This window comes from Diadema antillarum, unplaced genomic scaffold (genome assembly GCF_040938485.1).
Source record: "Diadema antillarum isolate AM-2024a unplaced genomic scaffold, OU_Dant_1.0 seq00000462_RagTag, whole genome shotgun sequence".
Lineage (NCBI taxonomy): Eukaryota > Metazoa > Echinodermata > Echinoidea > Diadematoida > Diadematidae > Diadema > Diadema antillarum.
The window spans coordinates 1,685,735-1,713,274 of NW_027271433.1; the positions used below are offsets into that span (position 1 = coordinate 1,685,735).

At 38.1% G+C, this 27,540-nt stretch overlaps 1 protein-coding gene across 1 annotated transcript in view; it reads left to right on the plus strand.

The window, feature by feature from the left end:
- Positions 1-24,510, plus strand: part of LOC139733166 (histone-lysine N-methyltransferase MECOM-like) — a 101,077-nt gene extending 76,567 nt beyond the window's left edge. Inside the window, exons 2-5 of the mRNA XM_071644007.1 lie at positions 14,585-14,719; positions 17,524-17,626; positions 19,448-19,576; positions 20,643-24,510. Of these exons, the coding sequence (XP_071500108.1) occupies positions 14,585-14,719; positions 17,524-17,626; positions 19,448-19,576; positions 20,643-23,476 (3,201 nt within the window). The 3' untranslated portion in view covers positions 23,477-24,510. The remainder of the gene's footprint in view (positions 1-14,584; positions 14,720-17,523; positions 17,627-19,447; positions 19,577-20,642) is intronic.
- Positions 24,511-27,540: the final 3,030 nt, after the last annotated feature.

The window sequence follows — 27,540 nt, forward strand, 5'->3', positions numbered from 1 at the left end:
GAGTGAATATTGTCAGAAAGCTGTTTGCACAGGCATCAAGTGCATCAGTTTTATGGGTCATTTTCTCCCTCCTCGTAGGTTATTGAATGAGTAATGTCATCAATGTACATCAAAGAAATAAGCATGAGAAAAGCAGACGTTTCAGACAGATAGTGTAAATATGCGATGGCTCGATGAGTGACTAGTCTCATGTCCAGTCCTCTTATGAATGAAAAAAAAACACCTCAGTGTTAGCATCTCAAAATTATTGATAACTGATGAAAATTTTGTTTAAGGTGGGTCAGCCCATGTTGGGACAAAGCACTGTAGTAGATGAAGTGATCTAAAAATCACTGATCAAATTAGATATTGTCATGGAAAGTAGTGATGTGGAGAGTTAGGAATGGAAATGTAGAACTTTCTCTGAGCTTCTTGAAATTTAGTGATGTTAGCATTGAATTGCATTGAATTACATCGTAAATTATTTCAAGCTAATTCATAGTGTTCTGTGCTTATTTCCATCAACAACAACAACAACAAAATTAAAACCAACAAACAGTCCAACAGATTTTTTGTTAAATTAGTCATACCACCAATAACCCGCAGTTGCTTGCACCATACACATATTTCTGGCAAAAATTGAGAAAGTTGTACAAAATATATTTCACGTTTATGTGCTTGTGCTGATTCATTATTACAAATGATAGTATCATATCATAGATTATGACTTTGTGCTCTCTTTCAAATCAACTCGAATTAGAATGAAATATCAGTGATATTGAGAATTAAAGTCAAGTCTATTGAATCAATGATTGTGAACTTTATGTATCTTTTTGCGTCTGTATCCGAACCCTTTAATTGATATTTGCACATTCTTTTGGAGTGCAATGCATTAGAATAAGGCTGCAGCAAAACAAAAAGAAAAGAAAAAAAAAAGGTGAATATAAACCAGAAGCGCATGATGGGATATGTAAGTGAGGAACACATGGACGTAAAAATTGATATGATTCTCACTGCACTTTTCGCTTAATTAGAAAAGAAAAAAGTACAAGTGTCGACGCACTGTTTGTCAGTGCTATAATTCTCCTTCCCTGGCACTGCTTCCCTTTGTACGCTCCCATTATGACGCCTTGGTTAATACGTATTGATCCGATTGGAAACCCGGCGATACATATTTCATGCGTGTACCGTTTTCATAGATCTATCTCCTGAAAAAGGACAGGCAACCCAATGAATGGAAGACGAGAACGAAAAAAAAAGAGAGAAAAGAGAAAGAGAGAGATATAAAGAAGAAGAGGAAAGAAAGAAATCCTCCTTGAGATGCTGGGAGAGAAAAGATGAAGCGGTGGCAGGCTGACCACAATCTGGTAGATCATTTTTCCAGACATCTTTAAATCTGTGAATAATACATCACGCCATTCATTCACAGGCTAGTGTTTGCCCGAAAGCATGCACTGTGTTACTCCGATTCTGCCTTCGAGTGGCTGCCTGCGCAGCTACAAAACTGGAAATAAGTCCAGAGTGATACAAAAGTAGGTTGAAAGCTGCTGATCTTATAAGAAAAAACACCCTCCAATTTTTTGTATTATTAATTTAGAAATCCTCTCTCCATTTGACTTATAAGATTCAGTAAGATCACATCAGAGAAGACGGAAGCTGGGTTTTACAGTCGGTAGTTCTGCATGGTACCATTCATCCTGGTGATTGATGTGTCATTATTTTTCCCCCATGGTAAAATGAAAAAAGAAAATGACTGAGGCATTTTTTTTAATGCTTGTTGCATGTGTTTTGTTGCATTATCTATGGATTTTACAGAATATCTTATGAGTCTGAAGTGCAGTTGCATAAACAATTCTATCAAACACGGAAAAAAAAAAAAGAAAAAGCAAATGTCATGATGCGGTGTTACCATCCTCTTCTGGAGGGGAAAAAGTATATCATATCTTTTACTTTCCATCACTTACTTGTCAAGTAAACTGGAAGATTGAAAACCTGTTTATGCATGTTTGATGGCTAATATTTGATTGTTTCCTGATTTTCATTAGGAAAATTTATTTTTCTTTGATAGAAGACAGGTTAAAGTAATACTGAGCTGTGATTTTTTTTTCATAAATCCAAATATGTCAAAGTCTGCAATAAGCCACTTTGACAGATGAAGATAGGAGGGGAGAGAAAGAGGGAGAGAGAAGAACTAAAAGTGAGATGAACAGACAGAATTTCTGGTTATTCTATTTTGTTGCTAACATCATATTATGCTTTTGTTTTCTTGAGTGGGTTTTAATTACCTCCACAGATGTGTCAGAATTGTGATGAAAATTTGCTTTCAATAATTTCTTCAACAATTCCTTAGGGTTTTTCCTCCAGTGCTTGTCCTTAGTCATTCAATTTTTAGGAGATATAGAAGATTATGGCATGATTTTTTTAAAAAGAACTAGAAGATATTTGATAAGCAAGTTCATTAAAGAGATCATTATGTCACAGTGTAATCAACTGAGCTAATGCTATCTGTAGAAATTCAGTGAGATCAATAGATAGTCATAAGTCAGATAATTGCATGATGTTTGCTTGCAGTTTTACATAGAACAACTCTTTCTCAATGTCCTCATCAGTCTCTTAGTCTGTCTATTTTCCCTTAGCCATGCTTATCTGAGATGAAAATGTCATCCAACCCCCTCGTTTAAAATAATAAGCACTCAATTATCATTAATCCATTTTGCTATCCCCTCCAATTTCCCCCACCCCTCAAGTTCAGTGGATGTGTAGAGTATGTGCAAAGCCTGTGAGCTTGTGAACCCCGAGTGGCTTCGATTGATCCGGGGTATCACAACCCATCAACACCACTCGCGACAAGTGCTATCACCCGGAGGCGGCAAAACCGATTCCATCATCATCGTCGTCGATATGACTGCCCTATTGATCGGGGGGCGGTAAAAGAGCCGTTTTGCCCCGCACATGTCACCGGCACTTAGCCGAGGCACACAGATGGCGCGGAGCAGTGGCGGGGAGGGGTGGTCGCAGATCAATGTCTGTGTCTCCTCCCCTGCTATCATTAGCATGGAAGTGTATCTCTCTGTCTGTCTGTCTGCCAGTCTGTCTCCTAGGTTTTTTTTTTTATTCCTTTCTCTTTTTTCTGTACATCCCACCTATCATATCTCTCCCTGATCTGACAGAGATGTCTATTTTTATTTTTCATTTATTCATTTTTTATTTTTTTATTTTTTTTATTTATTTATTTTTTTTTTGGGGGGGGGGCATCTCAACCAGGAACCATGTTCATAACAATTTTTAATTCAATTCAATTCAGTTTTATTCATTTCATAAAATCACATTCAAAATATCTACAGAGATGTGTGAGTCAAAGGAGGAAATCATGCAAAAGCCTGGGGCTTGAAATGGGAGATTTCCTTTACAATGCAGTTTAAAATCACAGTTTTGAATAAAACATGTCAAAATGTACCTTAGAATAGAACTTAATTCAGAGGACTATAGGATTAACAATACATTAATTATAGACAACAGGAAACGACAGTGACTGAAATAAAACAATACAATACAATACTATACTATACAATACAATACAATACAATGCTATACAATACTATACAATACAATACAATGCAATACAAAAAACAAACATGCTGGATAATAGTCAAAGGTTTGTAGGATATGGATTGATAACTGCTCAATTTTCTTTATCATTTTGCATTTTCAAAACAGAATTAGGTTGTAGTAACCTCAAATTTAATTTCCCAGTTACAAAATACATTATTGTTCTGCTTCTACTGTTATGAGTAGATTTGTGCTGGCCAGAACTACTCAAGCTTGAATGATGAAAATGTAGAGATATTTCCACCGTTTTAAATTTGGATCGCATCTTGATTGATTGTAGTTTTATCTACCCAATAAAATTCATACCAATCCCAAATACTTGAATACCAAGTCATGTTTCTGAAATCAAGCAATAAAAAGTAATATACATACGTTTATGCTACCTCCAAGCACCTATTAAAGAGCAAGATCTTGAGTTGTAGAATGTCTTTTTATTCTATTAACCAGTGCAGCTATCTGTCGAGAAACTCATTTCTTTTCTTTCTTTTTTCTTTTCTTTTATACTGATGTAAGAATATTTGCAATCAATTCAGTTTAATTCAATTCATTCATTTTCATTCTAATTTTTCTTTGAACAAAACATAACACAGAAGAAATCAGGAATTATATCATAAGCATATATACATTACAATGTGCAAAGCCAAAATTAACAAATAGAGATGTACATACATATCGGCAAAATACTAAATTATATTTAGAGGGGAAAAATGTCCAATGGTGCAGATAGCCAGCAGCTTTGTTAACTAAAAGAAAGTACACACCAGATTTCCACCCAGCTCATTCACTGAGAATTATTTGGATGCTTGACATTGGCAAATTTGTAGGTCAATATGCATAGTAACATGGTGTTTTTTGATACATTTATAAAAATCATCCACAGAATACTCTGCATTTGTGTCAAACCTCTGAGTCTTTACTCTTATATTCCAGTTTGTGACAAAAGCTCTGTGCTCACCACCATTTTAAAACACTTGTAAGTTGTATGTCTCTAAGAGCGAAAAACCAGGGGGGAAAAAGCTTGTTAGCTACAGGTTGGCGTCAGCTGTTGCAAAAGGAGTACCAAGCGGGAAGGGGAAAAAGGTCTAGTATAAGCTTGTCTTTCTGTAATTAAAAATAACGCTCCCGTGTTGGGAACCATCCCAATCTCACACCTAAAATCATCCATGGATGATGAAGGGAAAACGAGAGCGAATCCAGGCAGTCAAACATGAAACAAAAAATCAATTGCCACTGGGTGTAAAGTGAGAGTTACGCGACTGGATGCACTAATTGTTTCAGTGATTCACACCAAGCAGAATGCATGTGGGATGTCGTCGATACTCTGTGGTGCCCTCATTTTTTTGCTTCTGCTCATTTCTTCCTCTGCACGAGAATCCCTCCCACATCCGTGCGGAAGTAGAAATTTGAATTTGCATATATATTCTACCTAGGAATAGGTCAGACATCTGTGCCAGTAGATGCACTGCCTCTTTCTCGTGAAGCGGAGCTCAAAACTTGGTGGTGGAGCCGAAGTGATTCTATAAACTTGCTAAACAGCTTGTCATACGGCATGTATCACGACCATGCACCTTCCTTTTTGGCATTTCCTGCAACAGTAAGTAGAAAAATTAAGCAAAGTTTGATGGATGAAACTCTGATATGATCATTGATTGGCAGAAAAAAAAAAGCAGTCAAAACAAAACTGAATGACATATAATTCGTTGTCATCCAGAAATAACTAAGCTCTCACTGTGTGAAGACTGTGGAAGATGCATGTGTAGAATAAAAATCACAAAAGATAGGGCACTTCTTGTTTGAAAATATTGCATTATAACAAGGAAAGTAATCATTCTCTTGTTTAGATATCTTTTTTCCTTGGTGTCCGTCACTTTTTAATGAAAGTCCTGATTGCAGATGTGATTAGCCCGTCTGTCTGTCCGTATGTTTGTGTTTTTACCAATGCTGTGGGTCTGCATGATGTACATGTTGTGCTCTTTATTTTGCTATCTGTGAAAAGAAGTCTTCATCGTATTATTTACAGGGGACGGCAGCAAAGTGCTGGATAATTAATCAATGTGCTTTTTGTTACAGTTGTTACCCAACATTCATTGGTTATTGTACAGTTTTATTGCTTTAATGCAAAGACAAAAAAACAAACAAACAAACAGATATGTGAGACACAACAAGACACTGAGTGGGGGCATAGTTTTCTGCAATAGAAACAATGTATTTAAATCTGATTAGAAAGCACCCTGGGAATAAGGGGATGAACACATTGACATGTTCTGAAAAAATGTCATTAATGATGCAGATTTCTGAATTGGAATGAGGAGTTGAATGCAAGTGCAGATTTTTTATGAAGATATGAGGCACAATATTAGTTACGAGATTAGCACAGAAAGTTACTCTGTGTATAAGGTACAATTGCATAATAGATTGCAATATCTTTTTCTCTCTTTTTTCATGACAGACATAGCTGGATGAGAAAAAAAAGACCAAAAAATTAGTAAATAAAGCACTTGACCTAAGATGACAGACACCAATTTAAAAGTACATTTATTTTGAGTCTGCTCAGATACTGGCTATGATATATCTGCAATGTGTGATGTGTATTAATCTTCCAGTTGATGTGTGCACATCTATAGTTCATCGGAGATTGGAATTTAGGGGAAGGCAAATATTTTTCGAATTTGAAAATCTTCGGCAGATGGTTTGATACATCCGTGTGTGTTCAGTAACTTGTACTTGTATACCCGTGATGTCAACTATGCTAGCTTCTGTAAACGGAATTTTTCTGTTGGTATCCTAAAAAAAGGGATTAAACCTCATCCAAGGGCATTTCTGTGAATAATCTGTGCTTAATATTTACTCTGACTCTGAAGTTAGGACTTCTTCAAACAACTGTGTGTTGATGGACCAAAATTGCTTTTGATCTTCAGGAGACCTATTATTTAACCAACCTACAGAATCTTGACTCCAATCTGAGGAATGTTTATTAATTTTTGTCATATTTTTTTTCCCTGTCAAACATTGTCTGTGTTGATTGTTCATGGCTTGCATTGGGATAATTTATCATATCTGGCAGTGATTGTAGACACAGACATGCCTAACCTAGAAAAATATCTTCTTCGCTCTGTTGATATTGGCTGTGCAAATTTGGATTAAATGAATCAGAGGCTGAGGAGATATACCCACTTAACATCTAACCTTTAAATTATGAAAAGAAACTATTTAACCAGCGGCTCATGGTGGTGTTTGATTTATGTGACACCACTTGAGTATCGCCTCATATGCTTTGTTTCCTTTTCTGTTTGATGAAGCGTTTTAGCTCTTATTTGTTCCCGGAAGCGTTCACAGCATTGGAATTAATTGCTTTTTACCGCGGATCTCTCAAACGGCGGCTCCCTTGTTCTTTCTGCCGGTTGCAGGAAAGATCTGGGAATAGAATTGACAACATTTGATAAGCCCGCAACATTGCATAGATTTGTATTGGTGCCAAGTAGAAAATTGTAAAATATGGAGATAGATAATTTGCAATAGAGGCATGACACATAATCAAACAAATCACTGCATGCTGTCATTTTTCTTGTTATAAAAGTAACTTAGTTAGATGTCTACAGAAAGATTCAGAATGCAGTGATGGTTTTCTCTTTAGATCTCAGTGAATTTATGACTAGATTTGTTTCTAATCTTGCTTGTGTATTTATAATATATATGTGATGTGTCACCACAAAAGCTGTATAATGTTTAATTATAGTTAAAATGATATTTCAGTTTTTGGCAGGTATGAACTTTCCAGATGCTGAGTGTTACGTCGATAGGTCCTATATAATTGGTCTACTTTGATGCATAAAATATTAAAAAAAAAACTAACTCAAAAGTTATAAAACTATATCCAGGTTCTATTGCAAAAGTCAACTTTATGTGCATGTTCTTCCGTTTATGATCCCTGACTTCATACAGGTAATGTGATGACACACCACAATTTCATGTAATGACAATGCACACATAGTAGGATTTTTTTTTTTTCTAAAGAGAGGTTGTGGAAAATAGAAATGAAATGCAGGAAGAAAAGTAATATAGTACTGGATTAGAGGTTAGGTATTCTTAGGCAATCAAATCATCCATTAAATTTTCGGTGTGCAAGGGGACCGAGATTAAGAGAGAAGGAAAGAGGTAGGAGTTCTGAGGCAAGAGGGGGATGTTCTTTCTATGCTCCTTCGACCCTTGGGATACCAAAATCTTGCAACCTCACGGTTGTACGCCTTTTGTTTCAGGAACCCCTTACTTTCCTTCAAATTCCACCACAAACCTCTCTTGCAACCATCAGGAAAGAGGCAAGGAAAATTGTGTGTATGTATGTGTGTGAAAGAGAGAGAGAAAAAAAAAGGAGATAAATAATCATGTATTTCCTTGCTGTATATTTATGATATATATTTCTCTGTCTCATAAATATATATCTTGATAAGATATCTTTATATATGGTTGTGGTTTTTGAGATCCATATCAGTATCACCAAATATGTCTCAATTCAAATATACTAGATTAGGTCTTAGGCAAAGAATTTTGCACTAGTGCAACATGACTCCTCACTTTACCTTATTGCACATCTACTATCATCAATCCAGACATTAGATTATTAGATTAAGTGCATGCTCTCAAAAGGTTTTCATTTTTCATCTTTCTATCATTTTGTCTTTCTCTTGGTGAAACAAATCACCACCTTGCTTTTTATGTCTCCTGAAATCAAAATTAACCCATTGGAGACTAGTCCAAAGTATGCTTCGACAGGTGTCTATGTGAAATGTGTGTTTTAGCAAAATCAGCTCGTCCTTAACCCTTTTCCTACAGGGACCTGGTGACTTGTGTATTAAGTCTATGGGGATTTCAGAATTCAGTATAGAACGGGTTAACTTGTTTAATAAGAAACTCCAAACCATGTTTACGTTGCTTGTCATGAAAGAACATCTAACAAACTGACCAGTGACAAAGTCATTGGAATCAGGTAGAATTAAAAAAAAAAGAATCATAAAGAGTAAGATTGGAGATAAGTTTTCCTTAAAATATCATTATTTGCACTAGGAATATAAAGGAGTATACAGTTAGAATATTCTAGACATAATGTATGTGATGAATAGGGAAGGCACTCTATTAAACCTTTGAAAACAATGGGCTGAAATATGATATTATAACATTTGATGAGTTGATATAAATGTGTCTCGATTGGCCAAATAGAATTGTTCTCCTTTGTGAGACTTGAGGTTTGATAAAGGCTCATATCTAAACCAACTATATTTGAACGATATTACACTGTGCTTGCCTTCCCGATGTACACTTCTCTCTCTTTTGCCTATTCAATAATTATCACGTGTGCGCTGTGGTTTCTGCGTGAAATGCGCATGGTCTTTGACAAAGTGTAACTGAACTTGTTAAATGATTAGTTTGTGGCATCAATGCATATGATTGACTATACTGTAAGATGATTTAATAATGGAAGTAAACTACATCTCCTATCTAAAACAGATTAATCAAACTACTGACACACAATGACTCTCAGTGTGATGATTCTGAAGAAAGTGCAGCGTTTTTGGTCAATATTTGACCCGAGTTGAACTTACACCGCTGTTTTGACCTTCCCTAACCCTTCTTCCCCCCACCTTTTCCACACTCATCAAAAGATGGGTAAATTAGCCCTAATCTTCTCTGACAATACAGGTGCTAATCCTTTGACAGAGACCACCAAAGGCAATGAAGAAAAAATAAGGAGAAAACACAAAAGAGAAAACTGCTGCCAGAGTGAACTCTTTCTAATGCTCTAGGAAACTGATATGCTCCCTTTGTGTCATCAATAACCGGTGCCCCAGATAAACCATTTAATACACCTCTTTTTATTCTGTTATTCCTGTTTTTTATCTAGTTTAATCGATTCATCCTTGTGAGGCCATGGAAGTGAATTACATCAAAATGAATAACTTATAATTATCTCCTTGTCCTGACAATTCAACGTGGGCTGTAATATTGCAGTATAATGAGTCTCGCTATCTTTTGAACAGTTTAACTTTTCATGATATCTTGGTAGAGCAAATCAATCACAACAACCACTTATGACATCAACTGATGGCATCAACCTTTTCTTTTTCTAATAGCTGTTACTATCAATTCAGTTTTTTCATTTCCTTCTGTATGAAATAGATTTAATAGGTGTAAACTTCAGATATCTGACAAAAGATTTTGATTACCCGATTGTGATGTTGTGATATGTTGACGATGTCTTGGATTCGAGCCTTCCATTGCTGGTTTTGGACCATCATCACTTTTCTAGACTAACAATGAGGAACCTTGGATTAAGACCGAGAAAAGTCCTGGTCAGAAAAAAAACCCCAATGTTTATGACCAGTGAGCAATGACAATCAGTGAATGGGGGAAACATTTTTGTTTTGGAATCTATAAAAGCCAGTTAGCTAGGTCATGGTAAGAGTTTGACATAGTTCAATCACAGGAACTCAAAATGTTATTCCTTTACTCCACAGTGTGAAACATGGGGAATGACGTATAAAGTAGCTTGAAAATATCATATGGTGATACGAACAGTGAACAGTGATGATTTACATAAGGTCTGCAGAGGTAATCACAAACATATGATAGCTTGTTACTTGGAACTTTTTTGTGCTTTTTGTTACATCTGATTGTACAGAGAATGGACCCAGTGTGCATCGGAGGCATTTTTGTGGTCACACGCTGGCGTTTCATTGGCTGCTCGGCCAGTCAGAGTGATTGGTGGTTGGTCCGCAGAGAAGGAGCTGAAAAAAGAGAGAAATGACAGATAAAAGCTTTGGGAAATAGAGAGAAAGATGGAGAAATAAAGAAAGAAGGAGGGGTATGGAGAGAGAGAGAGGGGGGGGGGGGGGAGAGGGAGCCAGGTCACCAGTGATCAGCTGGACACGGCTAAAGCAGCAGCCAAAGAAAAGGGTGAAAAAAAAGTATGGCAGGCTAGTGCAATTTTTTTTTCGTCCTCAGCAAGGGAAGGCAGAGCAGGAAGTAATTATAATTACAGACAGGAGATTTTTGGGGGCAGTTTTACTATGGTTCTGGACTTGAGGCATGTGCATATCAGTCTGTGTGAAAAATATGATTTCATTTCGGTGTTAGGTTCCACTCGCTCGGGGTCATTCGCATTGTGGCCGAGTGTCAGTAGAGGTGTGTAAATTTTTTTTTTGTCCTTCCAGCAGACTCACTAAAGGTTTAAAAAAGGTTATTTGCTGGTGTTTGCTTGGTTGAATAAGGCTGTTTTCCCCTATTAATGACTACATCATCCTCTGATGTTCCAAGAATCGTGAAGTAACATTGCAGCATACGTGGTGACTTCTTCTAAAGAGCTTCTTCTTGCGTCGCATCAATGGTATGTCATTCGTGTCTGTTAGAAATTCCAGCTTGGTCCACTAATTTTTGTAAATGCTCTTGCCATGTTGCGTTTCATAGTTCAAATATGCATACACATTTCAAGTGTGCGGCTCTGCCGATGTCTCGATCTGTTGATAATCTGCAAAAGAGACGTTTGCCAATTTTCCGTGAACAAAACTTGTGGATATTGTGATAACAGGATCATTGTCATATCTTTTGAATAAATGTTTTCTTAACCTTTCGAAATTTACTCTTCGTTCTGCATTTTCCTCTCCTATCCCCTCTCATTCCTCATCTCTCTTCTCTCCACAAATGCCAAGCCTGTGCCATCTCTCTTTGGACCACTTGTTTGCTTTAATTTCTCTGTGAACATTTTGTTAAGCGAGTGTGTGTGTGTTTTAGCATTTTTTTTTTCTCCCTGTCTCCCCTCGCCGTGTTATGAGAGAAACGGAGTGCTCAATACGTATTGTGCAGCTGTGATGAGCAATAAAAATGTTACTGGGCCAAGTGTATTTGCAATTTTATAATCGTCCCTTTCTCTGTCTCTCCCCCTCTCTCTCTTTTTTCTGCCCCCCCCCCTCTTTCTGGGTATTTGCTCTACACTTGACGCTGCTCCAACGGAGGGCATCTGCTAGGGGCAAACTGACCACGAAGGGGCTGTCTCCTTTCCCCCTACCCTCCTTCTCTCTCTTCCCCTGCTACAACGGTCCTGGCATCGAGCAACTAATGGGCTGTCGCGAGCGCTCTAAGTAAACGCTCGCCACCGTGGCGCATGATTGTCGCCGCAGAATATTGCACCATCTTGACTTGCGTGAATGGGACGGCAGATGTTGCTGATGACACCCGAACTCACGCTTATCACACAAATATTGACAATCCAGCTAGCAGGCATTTGATCATGGCTAAAAACTATCATGATATCTCATTCCCAGAAATAGAAATACAATAGTCAAGAATGTTAACTTGGATGGTCCTACAAGTTGATTACTTGCCATTTCTTACCTTTCCTGTTGTGTTATCCAATCTCATAGTAAATCGTGGTAGTATGACAGTATGAGAAAGTATGTCTAAAGTGTTACTTCGGTTAGTATGTCCAAAATATGATATGAAATTCCAAATTCTTTGTTAATGAAAATTCTTTCTAGATATGCTATGTAGAACAGAATAAAAAGGCTCCAGAACACCAGTTAAACAACAAATGTTTGGTACACACACACACACTCACACACACTTTCAAAAAGAAAATGAGAATGTAGCTATAAAGGTTGATAAGATTATTCTTTATTGTATGTGATGAAGAGGTAAATAAAGTCAATTATTTCATTATTTGATATCAAAGTGTCAAATGAGGTAATTAAAAAACATATTTTTCGAAACTCACACTATTTCATGTGTAGAAGCGTCAAGACAGAGAACCTGTCTTAAGTTGGAGGAAACTTGATGATACTTCACCACAGAAGTAATGTTGTTCACCTCAGCTTTTCATTTCAGGAGAACAAGTTTAATAATGATCAATTTCAGAATTGACATTACTGAATGTATGTTAGCCTTTTTACCTTCCTTTTTTTTTTTTTTTGGTCTCTTTTGTTTTTCTTCTGGCTTGTGCCATGTGGGGGAGAGAAAAAAAAACTTACCTGGTGGCGTGGGGGTGAGGGGAGAGATGCAATTGGTAAACTATCACTGAGTTTGCGTATGGAAGAGTTGGTGTGTTTAAGCAACAAAAGCAGACGTGCCCATAGACTCAAATTGGGAAGAGTGCTTCACGCCTTGAACACACAGAGCGACACTTTATACGCCAAGTGTGCAAACTGGGCTTAATTCCCTGCAGATATTTCCTAGTGCGCTTTTTTTTTTCTCTCCTCCCCACTCGCAAAGTACCGTGACAATTGCTGATATCACTTGACGGCGATCCTGCCCCATGTTCTTACGATTAAATGTAATAAACTGACATAGTGGGACGTGATACGGGCAAGAGCAGCAACGGGTGAAACAGAGCCATTTAATTGGGGCAGTCCTTTCACATGTTTTGCCAATATTTTTTCTTTCTCTCTCTTTTTCTTTTTCTGTTTTTTTTTTTTTTTTTTTTTTTTTTTTTGGTGCTGCTATACGCATCGTGCTATTCTGTAGGCATACAAAGGAGTTATTGCAAGATCAAACACCGTAAGATTTGCCTCACGATGTTACACCGGGGGAGGTTTTCTCTCTGATTAATATTCAAAAAGAGAAGGAAATTGCATGTAATGCAACTCTAGTATCATGTGTCAGTGTCATAATATTGGAAGATTGTGTTTCACTAAATTGTTAACAATGTAGGGATGAGAAAAACATGTCTTCATGTATGCTTTTATATAGGAGTTGACAAAGATAACAATTGTGAATGTCAACAAGTATGCCTATAAAGAGCAATGCACGCAAGTTATGTATGATTTGTAAATGTTACAAAATGTTGCATCTTTTATGAGATTAAACCACCACAGCTAAGTCATGTCATACTTCAATGTATTATGCATGTATAGGTAGAACAAGTGGAGATATTAATTGAATTATTCCACTTACAAACATGAGCTTTTTGGTAGAGAGAGAGAGGGGGGGGGGAGATAGCCACATCTAAGATTGAGAGCACTTGATATTAGAATTATTTCTTTGTGTATTGTTGCTTTGTTTCAGTATGAGAAGTCTGGATGGGGGAACTTATTTTATGATTAAAGAAAACTTTTAATGGTGCCATGATCTTTTCTTCGATCAATTTAGAACTTAAGTCAAGTGAGGTCTGTTGAAGGGTAATGATAACCCCCTCACTTCTTCCCCCCCCCCCATGCCCCACCATCAAGTTCACCCATGGGACTGCTATGACAGGAAAGCATCTTACGAGACCCGAGGGAGGGTGGGGCATGTCGAACAGGGGACCCAGGGGAGGAAGTTATCGCCAGTCAGGGGGAGACCTAGGGCTTATCTGGTCTGATCAGGGGACAGGAGGGAGAAAGGTGGGAGGATGTGTTGCCAGACCAAGAAAATATTTAGCGCAAATATTTTTGCTCAATGAGATAACACAAATATTAACACATATTCTAGAGAGCCGTTTCTGTTTTGTCATACCTCTTTGTCGTCGTTTGGTCACTGGATGCCAATTTGGGGAATAATTTGTGGCTAAATGTCATAATTTCTCGAGCTCTGTACTGTGCTTTTGAGATACTCATGAGGCAACTGACTCCTTTTTCAATGCTGCATATTTTCTCCTATTACACCCTTTTATAACACTTATTTCTGACAAGTCAATGAAAAAATCTTCTGCATTGATTATAGATATATCAGTTTTCTTCTCTGGTCAAAGAGAACTTCATACAAGTGAATAAACACACATTGAAAGTATTTCTATCATGGCATCAACCATTGGCATATAGTTCTGTGTTGTTATTCTGACTTGTCTTATAGGTAGGGCTTTGTTTTTTGTTTTGTTTTGTTTTGTTTTGTGTTTTGTATTGTATTGTTGTTGTTGGGTTTTTTTTCAGGTGGCTGCTGCCCTGTTCAAAGTGAGGTTGTCCTGATTATGGAAGTTTATTTTTGATGATACCATTGACTAATTTTTTCCTTTTTGTTCTCTTCTGTTTGTTTTCAGATTGTTGATGAGTTTGGGAAGGTCAAGTGCTGGATCGATGCCAGTGAGCCGGGGTCAGGAAACTGGATGAAGTACGTGCGCAGCGCCCCCAAGCTGGAGAACCAGAACATGGTACCAGTTCAAGTTGATGGCAAGGTGAGTACCGAGTATACTCGGGCAGGAGTGTATGGGAAATGTGTGTTGTAGCAAGATCAGTCCATCTTCAACGGATTAATTCATTAGTCTTCACACTCTTTGTATATGAATGCACACACACACACACACACACACACACACACACACACACGAGACACACGTATACAGACAGCAAAAATCCCCCACATATACACATGTATGTATAATCTTTTTATTTGTAGGCTTTCATATTCCATCTGTTGTTTTTCTCCTTCATTTGTGTAGTTACAGAACATTCATTTTTATCTGTTTAGATGATGCCTATTTCTTTCTTTGTGAGCAAAGGACCTTTCAATAGTCTCACTCTTAAAAAGCTGTGTTCTGTGTAGGAATAGTTTTAATATACATTGTACATTTGTGATGCTTTCTGAGGGAAAAAAAATTAAAGAATACATGTGCAGGTGTTTGATATGAAAGTACCACACTACTAATGAAAATTTGATGCACAAATTCAAGTTGAGATAACCTGTTGATGTGTATGAATTGCAAGTGGATAGTACAATGCTAGTTTGCAGGTCACTTTTAAAGGACAAGTTCACCTTCATAGACATGTGGGTTGAGTGAATGCAGCAATATCAGTAGAACACATCAGTGAGAGTTTGAGCAAAATCGGACAATCCGTTAAAAAGTTATGAATTTTTGAAGTTTCTGCTCAGTCACGGCTGGATAAAAAGACTACTATAGCTTGTGATGTCACATGAGTACAACGATATAAAGAAAGAATAAAGAAAATGCAACATATTTCCATTTTTCTCGCATAACAAAAGAACACTCGACTTCTCTCTTTCAGAAGGCAGGGGGAATAATATTACCCTTAACATACGTCAGTAGCAAGTCGAAGAAATGTGCGCTTTATTCAAAAAGTAAAGTTTTGTGAAATTCTCTTTTTATTTTCCTTGTATAGTTGTACGTATGTGCCATCATACACTGTAGTAGTCTTCTCTTCCAGCAGTGACTGTGCAGATACTTAAAATACATGTGTATTCGTAACTTTTGAACGGATTGTCCAATTTTCCTCAAACTTTCACTGATGTGTTCTACTAATATTGCTGCATTCTCTCAATTCTTATGTATATGAAGGTGGACTTGTCCTTTAAGGCATTTTGGACGAAATAAAATCAGTGTGTGAAGGTTTTGATATATCAAGTGTTGTTATGTTGGATTTGGTTGCGACATCCAATTGTAGAATCGTCTACTTCTCTGTGATCAATTCAGTTGTGGCAGGGGAGGGGAAGACAAAGCTCTGTCCTATTACAGTGCAACAGTGCCCTTCAATACAACAGCTGTTTGTTGCGAAGACCATAAAAGCTATAAATCCAATGATACAATCTAATGATATTACAAGCTCTCTCTTTCAGACATCATGAGAATGAGTGGTGTCGTAATCGTGACGTTTGACTTGTGCAAGCCAAGAATTTGATTTGTGCCTGAAATGCATTTTATTGCACGGCAGGATGGTTGATACCAATAAATGGATTTGCCATTCTCTCTTCCCCCCTGGAGATAATTCATTTTGAGAATAGAATAGATTCTTCATTGTTCAAACCCCTCAGAAGAAATAATGGATTGTGCAAAGTGAGCACTTGATTGCTCTGTATGCAGCCAGTATTATGAGGCATCTATAAGGCTCATCACATGAAGCCCATTCTCCTCATGTCTTCGCTAATCAAATCAATTTAATGCTCATAAAAATCAAGCATGCAAGAAATGAATGAGAAGACTTCCTCTAATGCATGGCAGCAAAAAAAAAAAGTTGAAGAGGAAAGTGATGTCTACAATATTATTACTCATCCAGAATTATAAGTCTTTGGTAGAGTTTACAGTCCCATTTTTTTTTTCATGAAATACTTGTGCATATTCATAGTGTGATATGGAGCATATACAATTTTGTATTAAAGGGGAAATGATAGAATAACAAGATATTATAATTAGGCCTGTAAGGACTCATATATTTTTGCAACTTGTTATATTTCTATGGATGTTTCTCTCTCTGGCCCTCTTTATCTTTCGATAAATCTCTGCCATACTTGATCGGCCTATGTTTTGAGTGTTTGTGTATGAATACATCCTGAATTATATAATTTCCTTTTGTTAACACTCATATTTTTGGTGTATTATTCTTAGATAGATGCAATGTAGGCCCCCTATTTGTATATGAAATTCATGTTCGTCTTACAATCATCTATCCAAATTTATTGATTACACATGTCTGCACACAAATATGTGACAGCCTTCCAATTGACGAACTTGAAACAATTTATACATCAGCAAACATTTTGGTAGTAGTCTCAGCCTTAGTCACATTGGAAACTGTTACGTTTCTACAAGGCAGTTGAATATTAGGGTTAAAAGGAGTATATCGCTATGTTCAGTCTGACCCCTGCATAATACAAACTTAGAATTGACAAGTCAAGTGGTTTTCTAGTGAACATTTATCCCATTCCCAAGTGTCTGATGATGCAGATCAATAATCTGAGGCATATGGTATCAATTTTTTTTTTAAATATGATTATGTATCATAATATGTAGTGTTGGAATCTCCCTGTTTCCAGCATTTTGATATACTCAAAATGATCTGCAAGCTTTATAAATTTTGGTTATTGTACTTTTGATGTTAATGTATGCACTTATTTTCTGTAAAAAGTTATATCTATATTTTTCTATGGGAAACTTAGGAAAAATAATGAATGAAAGAACAAATGAATGAATGAATGAATATATGTTTATATATCTACTTGTTTCACTTGGTTACATGTATTATCCAGGTGTTTTACAAAGCCATCCATAACATCGGGGCGGGCGAGGAGCTGCTGGTTCTGAAGGATGCAGCTTTTCCAGACCAAGATGGAAACCCCATACAGATTGTTGGTAAGTTTTAAAAGACACACATACAGTCTTACGTACCCACCTAGGCAAGAAATTGTCATTCAACCATTTTGTCACTTTTCTGTAGGAAAACATATGGTAAAACTGGTAACCATATATTTGTAGGTTTGATGGTATAGTAATGTAAATGTATATGATAGGGCCTCATCCATGTCAAAGGATCTGCCTATGGTGACTGTCAGTGATATTGATTTCTCCCTCATACATGCACAATTACGATATGCATTGTAATGTTGCTGTATTCATGTGTTATCAGAGACAGTGTGGTTAAAGAGTGACAATTCCTATATTGATTTGTATGGTTTACTTTTTTGCATACTTTGTATCAATTTGTATTGTTTTGTCACTGTACTTGGAGATTAAAAAATACAGAAATGAAATGAAACCATGCCAAAACAAAACGAAACAAGCAAAAATAAAACAAAACTATTGCTGTAGAATAGTTTGGAAAACAAACATCAGTGCATTATGGGTGAGGCTGGGGAGTGTTAGCTAAAGTGTGTGTTTTGGTATAGAAAGTGTATGTGGATGTGTGTGTTTCTCAGTGATTGGGGTACGGTTTAGGTTAAGTAGTTGTGGGTTTTTTTCTTCTGTGTACAGAAGGTATGTTTCATGTTTTGTTTTGCTTTTTGTTATTTGTGCTATGAAATTATAGTGTAGAAAATCCAGTTGCAATGAGCGGCTACTATGAAATTATATCGTAGAAATAAAATGCAATGACATGACATTATACTGTACTAGGAATTATATTAATTGGCCAGGTTTTATGGTTGATTTGTTGCATCATTTGAAGGAACTCAAATAAAGACATAGGAAAAACAACAAAAACATGGTCTGGGCAGAGAAAATTTCTGCCTGTGGAAGCTATGCTATATTTGTTACAAACCCTTGAATACTGTAAAAGTGGTTTCTTTCGCGTACAGAAACTTTCGGGGTTTCAATCGGTGCCGACTTTTTCACGTGTGAATAAATTTGTGGTCGGTAATGATAGCGTTGTAACAAGTGACGAGTTCAAAACATTTTCGAGTGATGTTAAATTTGCGGTTCAACCTCATAGCACGAAAAGCGCGAAAATAAAGCCACCGCGAATGAAACCACTTTTGCAGTAATAAGCAGTGGATATATTGATACTGTTTTCAAATGTGTTTGACTAGCCATGAGTACTTTGCACAACAAAATTTGCTCTTGAGCATATATCATGTGATAAACAAACATGGGCTTTAATGTTCAAGCACGTAGTGTTGACCTGTGATTTTTTTTAAACCCTAAGGAAAGAAAACAACAAACAAACAAAAAAACTTTATCCAAAGTTCATAGGGCTTTCTCTTGTGGCTTGTGAGACAACCTAATCACCATGAATAAAGGAGGTATTACAGTTCTCTCATATTTATATGAATTTTGACATACCATATACTTAAAAAACAGAAATGTTCATGTGCATTTTAATTTCACAAATTTTGCAAGAGCTAAGATTCAAAAAATTCAAATACATGTGAAAGTTCTTGTCTACATTACATGTACTGAATGCCAGGGGCAATTCGCAAAAATGTCATGCTGCTAAAAAGGCCATCGGCTCCACTTGGCGAAAATTTCATGCCAAGAAAATATCTTGCTTTAAAGTAGCTGCTCACATGTTGCATTTCTTATTGAAACAAGAGCTATACTGCAATACCTGGTGAAAGTTTAACAGTTGAAGCGTAGAATTGAGCGATTAACAGGTTTGTTCCTGCAGGTTCAAATGTGTAGAAGATACAGGCCTTCTGACATCATTTCAATTTATTGCTTGTTTTTCTCAATGTCCAGAAGAGAAGCAGTATGATTGTGAAGAATGTCACAATTCGTTCCGGTCCAAAGTTGCCCTGAGAAGACACCAGAAGTATGCTTGTAACAATGTCAATGCCATTTTCTCCACGCTCAACCAAGAGTTCAAAGGTGAGTCCAAGTTCCAACATAAGTTTTAGACCAGGGTCCCGTTGCATAAAACTTTTTTAGCAACCTTAAAAATTTCAGGTTGGGATTTGCCCAACCTGAATTTTTAAAGGTTGCTAACCTAAGAATGTAAAATCCGTTGCATAAAAACTCTGGTTGGGAGCTTCCAACCGGAATTTTGTGATTTCAACCGGAAAAAAATCCGGTTGGAGTTTTATGCAACGGGCCCCAGTTCTGTCTTGATTGAACTATGAAGATCTTTTCTTGGAATACACACCGAAGTTATAAAGTTATCGGCCATATTAAGTGCCATATCTTGTTTAAAATGACCACCAATATTGTAAAACAGGAATAGCAATTACAGCCTGCATCTATGGATATTTTTACAAGTATATCTTTCTGTTTCATTGTCACCAAGTCTTAGTCCATTCATGATTTCATACGTGAATACGGATGAATAAAATGATGACAATCATGCCTATTTTAGAAGGTTCTCCCTCGGTTCCAACGGCAGATCTGTGTTTCCTGTTCCCTGTCTGCACAGAACGCGGATCATCTGCCTACCATTCCAAATATTGTATTTCTAGAACAAACACACTCCTCAGAGCAAACAGATATGAGCTCCTTGACTGAGAGGAGGTGTCAAGGCTTACACAATGTGTTGACACAGCGGACCAAGCCCCCCAGTTTATCACGTTTGCAGCAGAAAATCTTGACGGCGCGTTTTCCGTAAAACAAAGAAAGGCCGAGCAGTGGGAAGGATATTGTGAGCATGTCCATATTTTCTTGTAGACCCAGGACACGTGCTGCACCTTCTCATTTCCTTGCCTTGCATACATGCCTCGCAGACAAAAAATCAAACAAATGTTTGCTCTGCTTGAATATGAGTTAAATGCTGGTTAGAAATTAAGAGCCCCCTTTGCTTCCCTTTATTCATACCATGCATATCAGAGGATCTTATGACATTTGTAATGGAAGTATTTGATAATTGTCTTTCCAAACTAAAACACAAATTTTTAGTAGATGAAATTACTCAAATGTTCTGTATGAAATTCTTCTTCCTTCGCAGTTCAAGGGACAAATCCCATCATGGATAACAGGGCTGGAAGTGACGATACTCAGAGTAATCCAGGGGCTGCAGAGTCTGATGAACAAAACAAAGATCTAGGTAGTGAGTACAGCAAGAGTGAGGAGTTCAGCTGTAATGAGTGCAGTCGTACATTCCACTGGAAGTCCGACCTGATCAAGCACCAGACACTGCACTACGGTGACAGAATGTACCCCTGCGAGAACTGTGGCAAGTGCTTCTCGGACCCCAGCAACCTCCATCGCCATATTCGCTCACAGCACGAAGGCGCCCGCAGTCACCCCTGCCCCGAGTGTGGGAAGACCTTTGCAACGTCGAGTGGCCTGAAGCAGCACACCCATATCCACAGCAGCATCAAGCCATTCACCTGCGAAGTCTGCCTCAAGTCCTACACGCAGTTCTCCAACCTGTGCCGGCACAAGCGCATGCATGCCAACTGCAGGACGCAGCTCAAATGTGCAACATGCGGTCAGACGTTCTCAACAGTGACTTCCCTGAACAAACACCGCCGATTTTGCCATAATGCCCAAGTATTCAACAGCCAGCTCAACACCCCAGTCAATGCCCCCCACAATGTCCCCAATTCTGGAGTGCTGCTACGTGGTAATGCACCCCTCCTTGGTATGCCTGCTAGTAGCTCTCTCTATCAAGCTGGACTAGCCCAGATGTGGAATGCCAACCTACAGTTGTCTCAACAGGCCATGATGCAGAACAACCTCCTACCTGGTTCCGGAAGTTCCAACGGTGTCATCAGAGGTCCCTACCCCTTGGGGTACCCACCACTGGCAGCTCACCCCTCCCTTTTAGCTGGTAATCTGAATCCTGCAGCTCTTTCATCATCAGCAGATGGGTCCAACAAGAATGGCAAGGCAATATCAACAGAGGAATGGCTTAAGCACTATACCCTTGGAGTCGGTAGTGGTGCTGAAGGCAAAGAATCGTCCAGGCGCATCAAGGTTGAGAGGGAAGACAGTGAAGGGAGTGAGGCGTCTGTCAGCACACCAAGTGGAAGTGAACTTGACTGCAGCTCATATAGCGATGTTGAAAGCGAAGCTGACATGGAAGTCAGCAAAGCGAGGAAGTTTTCAGATCACATAAAGAAAGAAAAACCAGATGAAGACACCTTTAGAAGGAGTGGGAGAGTGTCTCCCAGACCCCTCGGGATGTACAGTGTTCGGAATGGAAGCAATGAACCCATCAAAGCCATTGCCTCCATTGCAGACAGATATTTCAGCAGCAATTCAGCTGGGTATGGACTGCTCAAGATTGACCCACTGGTGAGACTTGGCAAAAGTCAGTCACCACCAACATTTAAAGGTGTTGAAAGCCCTGTGAAGAAAGTGGAAAACCCCTTTGATGTGTCACAGAAACTGCAAGAGAGGGAAGAACGAAGAAAAGAAGATGATCAACCCCTAGACTTGAGTCTACCTAGACCCAAGAAAGTGAGTGATCCAATCAGCAAAGAAGACATACAAACAAAGAGACCACACATCTTTGGCATACCTACCACCTTGCTGGGCAAGACAGGAGAGATTCCAGTCAGCATGGCCTTTTCCTATCCAGGAGGGATACCTGTGACGATGGATCCCATGTACAGGGTACATCCTGGAAGTGGTCCTCCTGCAGACAAGTACCAGCGTATGGAGAATGGAGATAAGATACCTGTTCCAGTCCCTCTACCTCACTTTCCACCTCTACCCAAAATGGATTTCTATGCTGCCAACAAGAGTCTGATGAAGTTCCGTGGCCTTCCTGGGCAACAGGCCTATGCCCTTAACAGCACTATGATGTATTCTGGCTCGAGTCCTTCCGACAAGATGGTGATTCGAAGCAAAGACCGTTACACGTGCAAGTTTTGTGGGAAGCTCTTCCCACGCTCTGCCAACCTCACCAGGCATCTGAGAACACACACAGGGGAGCAGCCTTACTCCTGCAAGTACTGTGACAGGTCCTTCAGTATATCATCCAATCTGCAACGCCATGTACGCAACATCCACAACAAGGAGAAGCCCTTCAAGTGCCCACTGTGTGACCGCTGTTTTGGACAGCAAACCAACCTCGACCGCCACCTCAAGAAGCACGAGAACGAAGACTACTCCGGGGATGCAGAGACCCCAGAGAAAGTCAACGGAGTTGAAAAACCATTGCCACTGAAGAAGATGGATGATTGGTCCGACGACCTCAGCGAAAAAGATGAGGCTTACTTCGCAGAGATAAAGAACTTCATCGGAGGTGCTGAGATGCAAGCCAGGCGGGATCTGCTTCTGAGGGAGGAAGAGCGGATGTCCATCGATCGGATGAAGGAGGATGGGGAGAAAGAGGAAATGGCCAACGAGATGGATAAGGATGCCAGTCGTGATGATGGGGCACGAATGGAGGAGGCTCTGGCAGGGGGGATGAATTTCAAGCTGAAGCTCCCTCTCTCCAAGGAGGCCAACCTCATGGAGGTAGAGACAGAGAAACTGACCGAGGTGCCAAAGTCTATCATGGAGATGGACCACTACCAGGATGCTGGCAGCCTACTGGACACCCCGGACTCTGAGGGAGACATGCAGTCGGAGGATGCCATGTCTGTCTCGGAGTACCAGGAAGAGGATGATAAGGATGACGATGCCTCTTCCACCGCCCATCCCGACAGCTTAGGAGGGGACGAGGACCCTGGGGATGCCGACCACACCCGACTCAACGGACGTCACCCAAAACTCCAGGCATACTCCATCATGATGACCCTCTCCGAGGAAGACCACAACAAGAGTGTGTTATCAAAAGGTCAGCCTCTGATGAGAACAACACAGCACACAACTACAGTTGTTTGAGAAGGAACAGCTACATCACTAAGCCAATCCATATCTGCATGCCATAACTCTGCGATATTTTACTCTTTCTTTATTCTGAGCATATAAGGATTAACCTTTAAAGGCATTAGTCATGCAATTTATATGGGGGCAGTCACATATTAGATATGTAGAATATCTATTACAAGACTGAAAAGGTGAAACACATTTTACTCTTTATTTAGTCTTGAGTTCGGGGTTACTTCATTCTCCATATTTTCTTCAATCCCTTGCTCATATGTTGTTTCAGTATATTTTTTAATCACCACAGATGTGATATGTGGATGTTTTCGTTCACTGATGCCCTTTTTTCTATCTACTGCCAGTAAACGGATCAGTCACATCACCAAGACTGGTGGTGATTGTGTCTGTTCATTATTACAGGCATCAATTTGCTTTATTATTGTTGATATTCAGGGGAAACATGTTCAAAATATGTGAAAAATTTTCTTTTCATTTTGGGCTGAATGAAACACTGAAATTTCAAAAGCAATACTCAACATGAGACAACCTTGGTAGGCTGAACAAGCTCATGAAATACCGAATCGGAAAAGGAAACATTGTATATTGAAACTGATCACCCTGTACTAATGTTGCAAGTGGCAATCTCTAAAAGAAATCTGTACCAGATTGAAAAAGATTATCTTATATTCTGGCTGAGATATTGTACACGTTCTGTCAATCATCAATCATTAATCAAGACAGTGGAGATTTCCTTCAATTTTATGTGTAATATATAAATAATATGTGTGTAGCGTAATATTTTAACAATGTTTGTGATGATAAATTGTATATACGTATTTGTCTTTTTACTATTTATTAAGTGAACATTTGCATGGCCAGCATGTTTGGGCCAGACTAAATACAGTGTATTCAAATGAGATTATGATTATAAATGACTGAAATGAACTTCGTGCCAAATTCAGAAATTTGTCCAAATACCCACCTGATGTGAGCATACTTGTTTTAAATAACTTTCAATGTGTATTCACCACATTTTGTTTCCTTGGTCAGCCATGGTTGAAGAATTCAGACATATTTCAAAGTTGTCACTGTCGCCGAATGCTTTGACAACTGGTACAAGCTGGAGAGTTAAAGTAATGAAAAATGTTGTATTCAGAAGTGCTCTTGTGTAGATTAGCTCAAAAAGTGCCTTGTAATTTGAAACTAGCAGCAGATCTATTCATTATATGCCAATGGACAAGAATGTGAATTCAAAACACAGATAAAAGTGTGAAGAGGAAATGTACAAGTTATTTTCTTGGGATGCCCAACTTTTAACTTAATGGGTGTGGTTGTCTTTGGAGGCATTGTAGAGAGTGGTTTTGAAGCCTGTCGTTCTACTTCTTGCCATTCTTGTTGTTGTGGTATCACTGAAGGAGAATGAAAGGAAATTCTCCTTGGAAGTGACAGAAACACATTAAGGTAGATTGCCTGATGTAATTGTCAATTGTTCTTTTGCATGCACAGTTGGAACACTACCACAGGATGTTTTTCTTTCGCAAAAGCATGTTGCTGTTTCCATGGTATCCACTTACATCTAATGAAATTGTTGTTGTGGAGATTTTTCCACCAATGGAATTTGTTACCCTGTGTAGAAAAATATATATTTGCTCAGATGGTATTTGAATTGTGATACCAAATGTTTGAAACATCCTCTTAGGAAGACAGGAGTATAGTTGTATTCATAATGAATTCATGCTTACATTTATTGGACAAAACAAAATTGTTTGTGAATTCCATGGATGTATGAATCATTCTGTATGTATCCTATCCCTGATTTGGGGAATACATAGAAATAGATAAGGCTTTCCTCACATATTCAATTCATCATGATACCGAGATCTTGTGTTTCATGCTCTTGATTGAGGTAACAAAATAAAACTTATTTCCAAAGTGTGGCATGAATAGGACATATTGAGGGATGCAGAATTTTAAAAAGGGTCACATGCTAACTATTCCACAGTAAAGAAAAAACTGTATATTCAAGATAATGTGTAATATAAGTTGAGGAAGAATGTTTTGTGTGAGAATATACTTATTTAATGTACCGTTACTGATGATAATGATATTTTTATGTCGCATTTGCTCATATTTATTTTTCATTTTCATAAGCCTTGTCGGTGACTTGTTATTTTTTGTGCTTCGTCATATTTGTGGTTGCTCTTACTGTTTTTGCCATAAAATTCTGTACATATCTAGTAGAGATTTAGCAATTTTAGCAACACACTAGAGAAAATGTATACAAAAAAAAGAGAAAACCAACTTTTTGTGCTTTGCTTAAAACAAGGTTTCTACATGATGTGCTTTGTACAAATTCAGACAAAACTAAATGACTTGAAATACTCATATTGTGTTCTTACTATTGGACAACTCAAGGTTTTTAGATTGCTTAAACATTCCAGATTTCTAGGGTATTAATAGATAGCATTTACTTTGCCTTGCTTTAGCAGATTGTGTAGTTGCGTCATTATAGTTGTAGAAGAGAAAAAGAAATCTGTTCTCCTTTAGCACCATCTATTGTATCTCATGTGCTTGATTGCAAAAAGTTATCTCCTCATTGATACAGATAAATTTTCCAACCTCCTTGCCATTGCCAAACCCATGTAGGCCTACTTTGATAAGTAAGAAAAGGTGTAGCTCACTTTGAATGAGGTTTGTGTCCCTGAGTTTTGTTTGCAATCTGAGAGATTTGTGTTCTCCCTGTCTTCTCGATTATTATGTGGAATTTTGCCATTGTTGACAATATCAATTCAGAGATTTATGAATACAGTTTACATGTGACATAACCTTTCAACGGCACCTTTGAGGGGAAAAATAAAACTATCAAAGCTTTTATACAATTTTCCAATTTTAGTGGAATTGTGGAGAACAAGTCGTGTAGAAAATTTTGTTCCATCACCTTTATTTTCCCCATCCTTGTAGAATGTACGGTCAGTATTTTGTATGTTATAGATGTGTACATCATGTGAAGTAGTATTCATATTCTAGGAGGAACAAATATTTGTAGGACAGTATTTATATGCATTTCTTTTCATTTCATGAGTAATTACCTCCCAGTTTTATTTTCAGTCGTTTATGTAAATAGCACTTGCCCCCTCCCTTTATGACCAACTGCCACCCGATGGAAAATTAAGTTATCCATGTGACCAATGAGATGGAAGAATAATGGAAGGGGCGGAGCATGTCTTCTGATCTTTGGGATGCATTGTGCACCTTGATTTGGTGATGACTCTGCGCTCATTGGGAAATGTGAATGAAAGAGCAGGTTTGCTCGATTTAGTGTGGCGCTATTGAGGCAAAGTCAGGTTCTCCTTTTACAGCATTGCGAGGTGGCTTGGTCGGTCATTTTTATGCATCATAGTATTCTTTTACAGCATTCCAAAAATTAAAAAAAAAATATGATGTCTATTAGGATGTACTTCATCAACTCGGCTACCTGGAGAATATATTGAGATATAGAAGATTATTTCATCAGTGTAATGTTGCCTTTCCTTATCGATTTTAATATAGATGTACAAATTTATTTCTTGATGCCTTTGTGTATATATTTGTGTACATTTTGCCGTAGTTCAAAGTTTTAAGAGAAAGTCAAGACATTCGTAAACAGTTTGAATATTGTACGTCATCATATCACCAACTTACTTTCCCCATTTGCCATCGTATGTGAGACTACGTAACTGTACAAAACAGTTGAAGAAAATCTATAAACTGGCAACAGCTTAATCATCAGAACAGGTATGACAGGTTCGAGTCCCGTGGTTCCTTTTTTCCCCACATGTTTGTAATATAGATCAGCACTTGCGATCTTACAAATTTCACTTGTAGAGGGAGACAAATTGAAGAAAATTCACACCTCAGTACATCGTATGACATTATTAGATATAATTTTGAAAAGAGATTTCGTCATTAATCAGTGAGAAACTGATTACCAATAGTGTTAGATCATGGAGATGGGGATCCATACCACATCCTGGGTTTTATAACAACGTCAAGCCACAAACTACATCATTCTATTTTCATGAAAATGTTAGAAAATACTATGC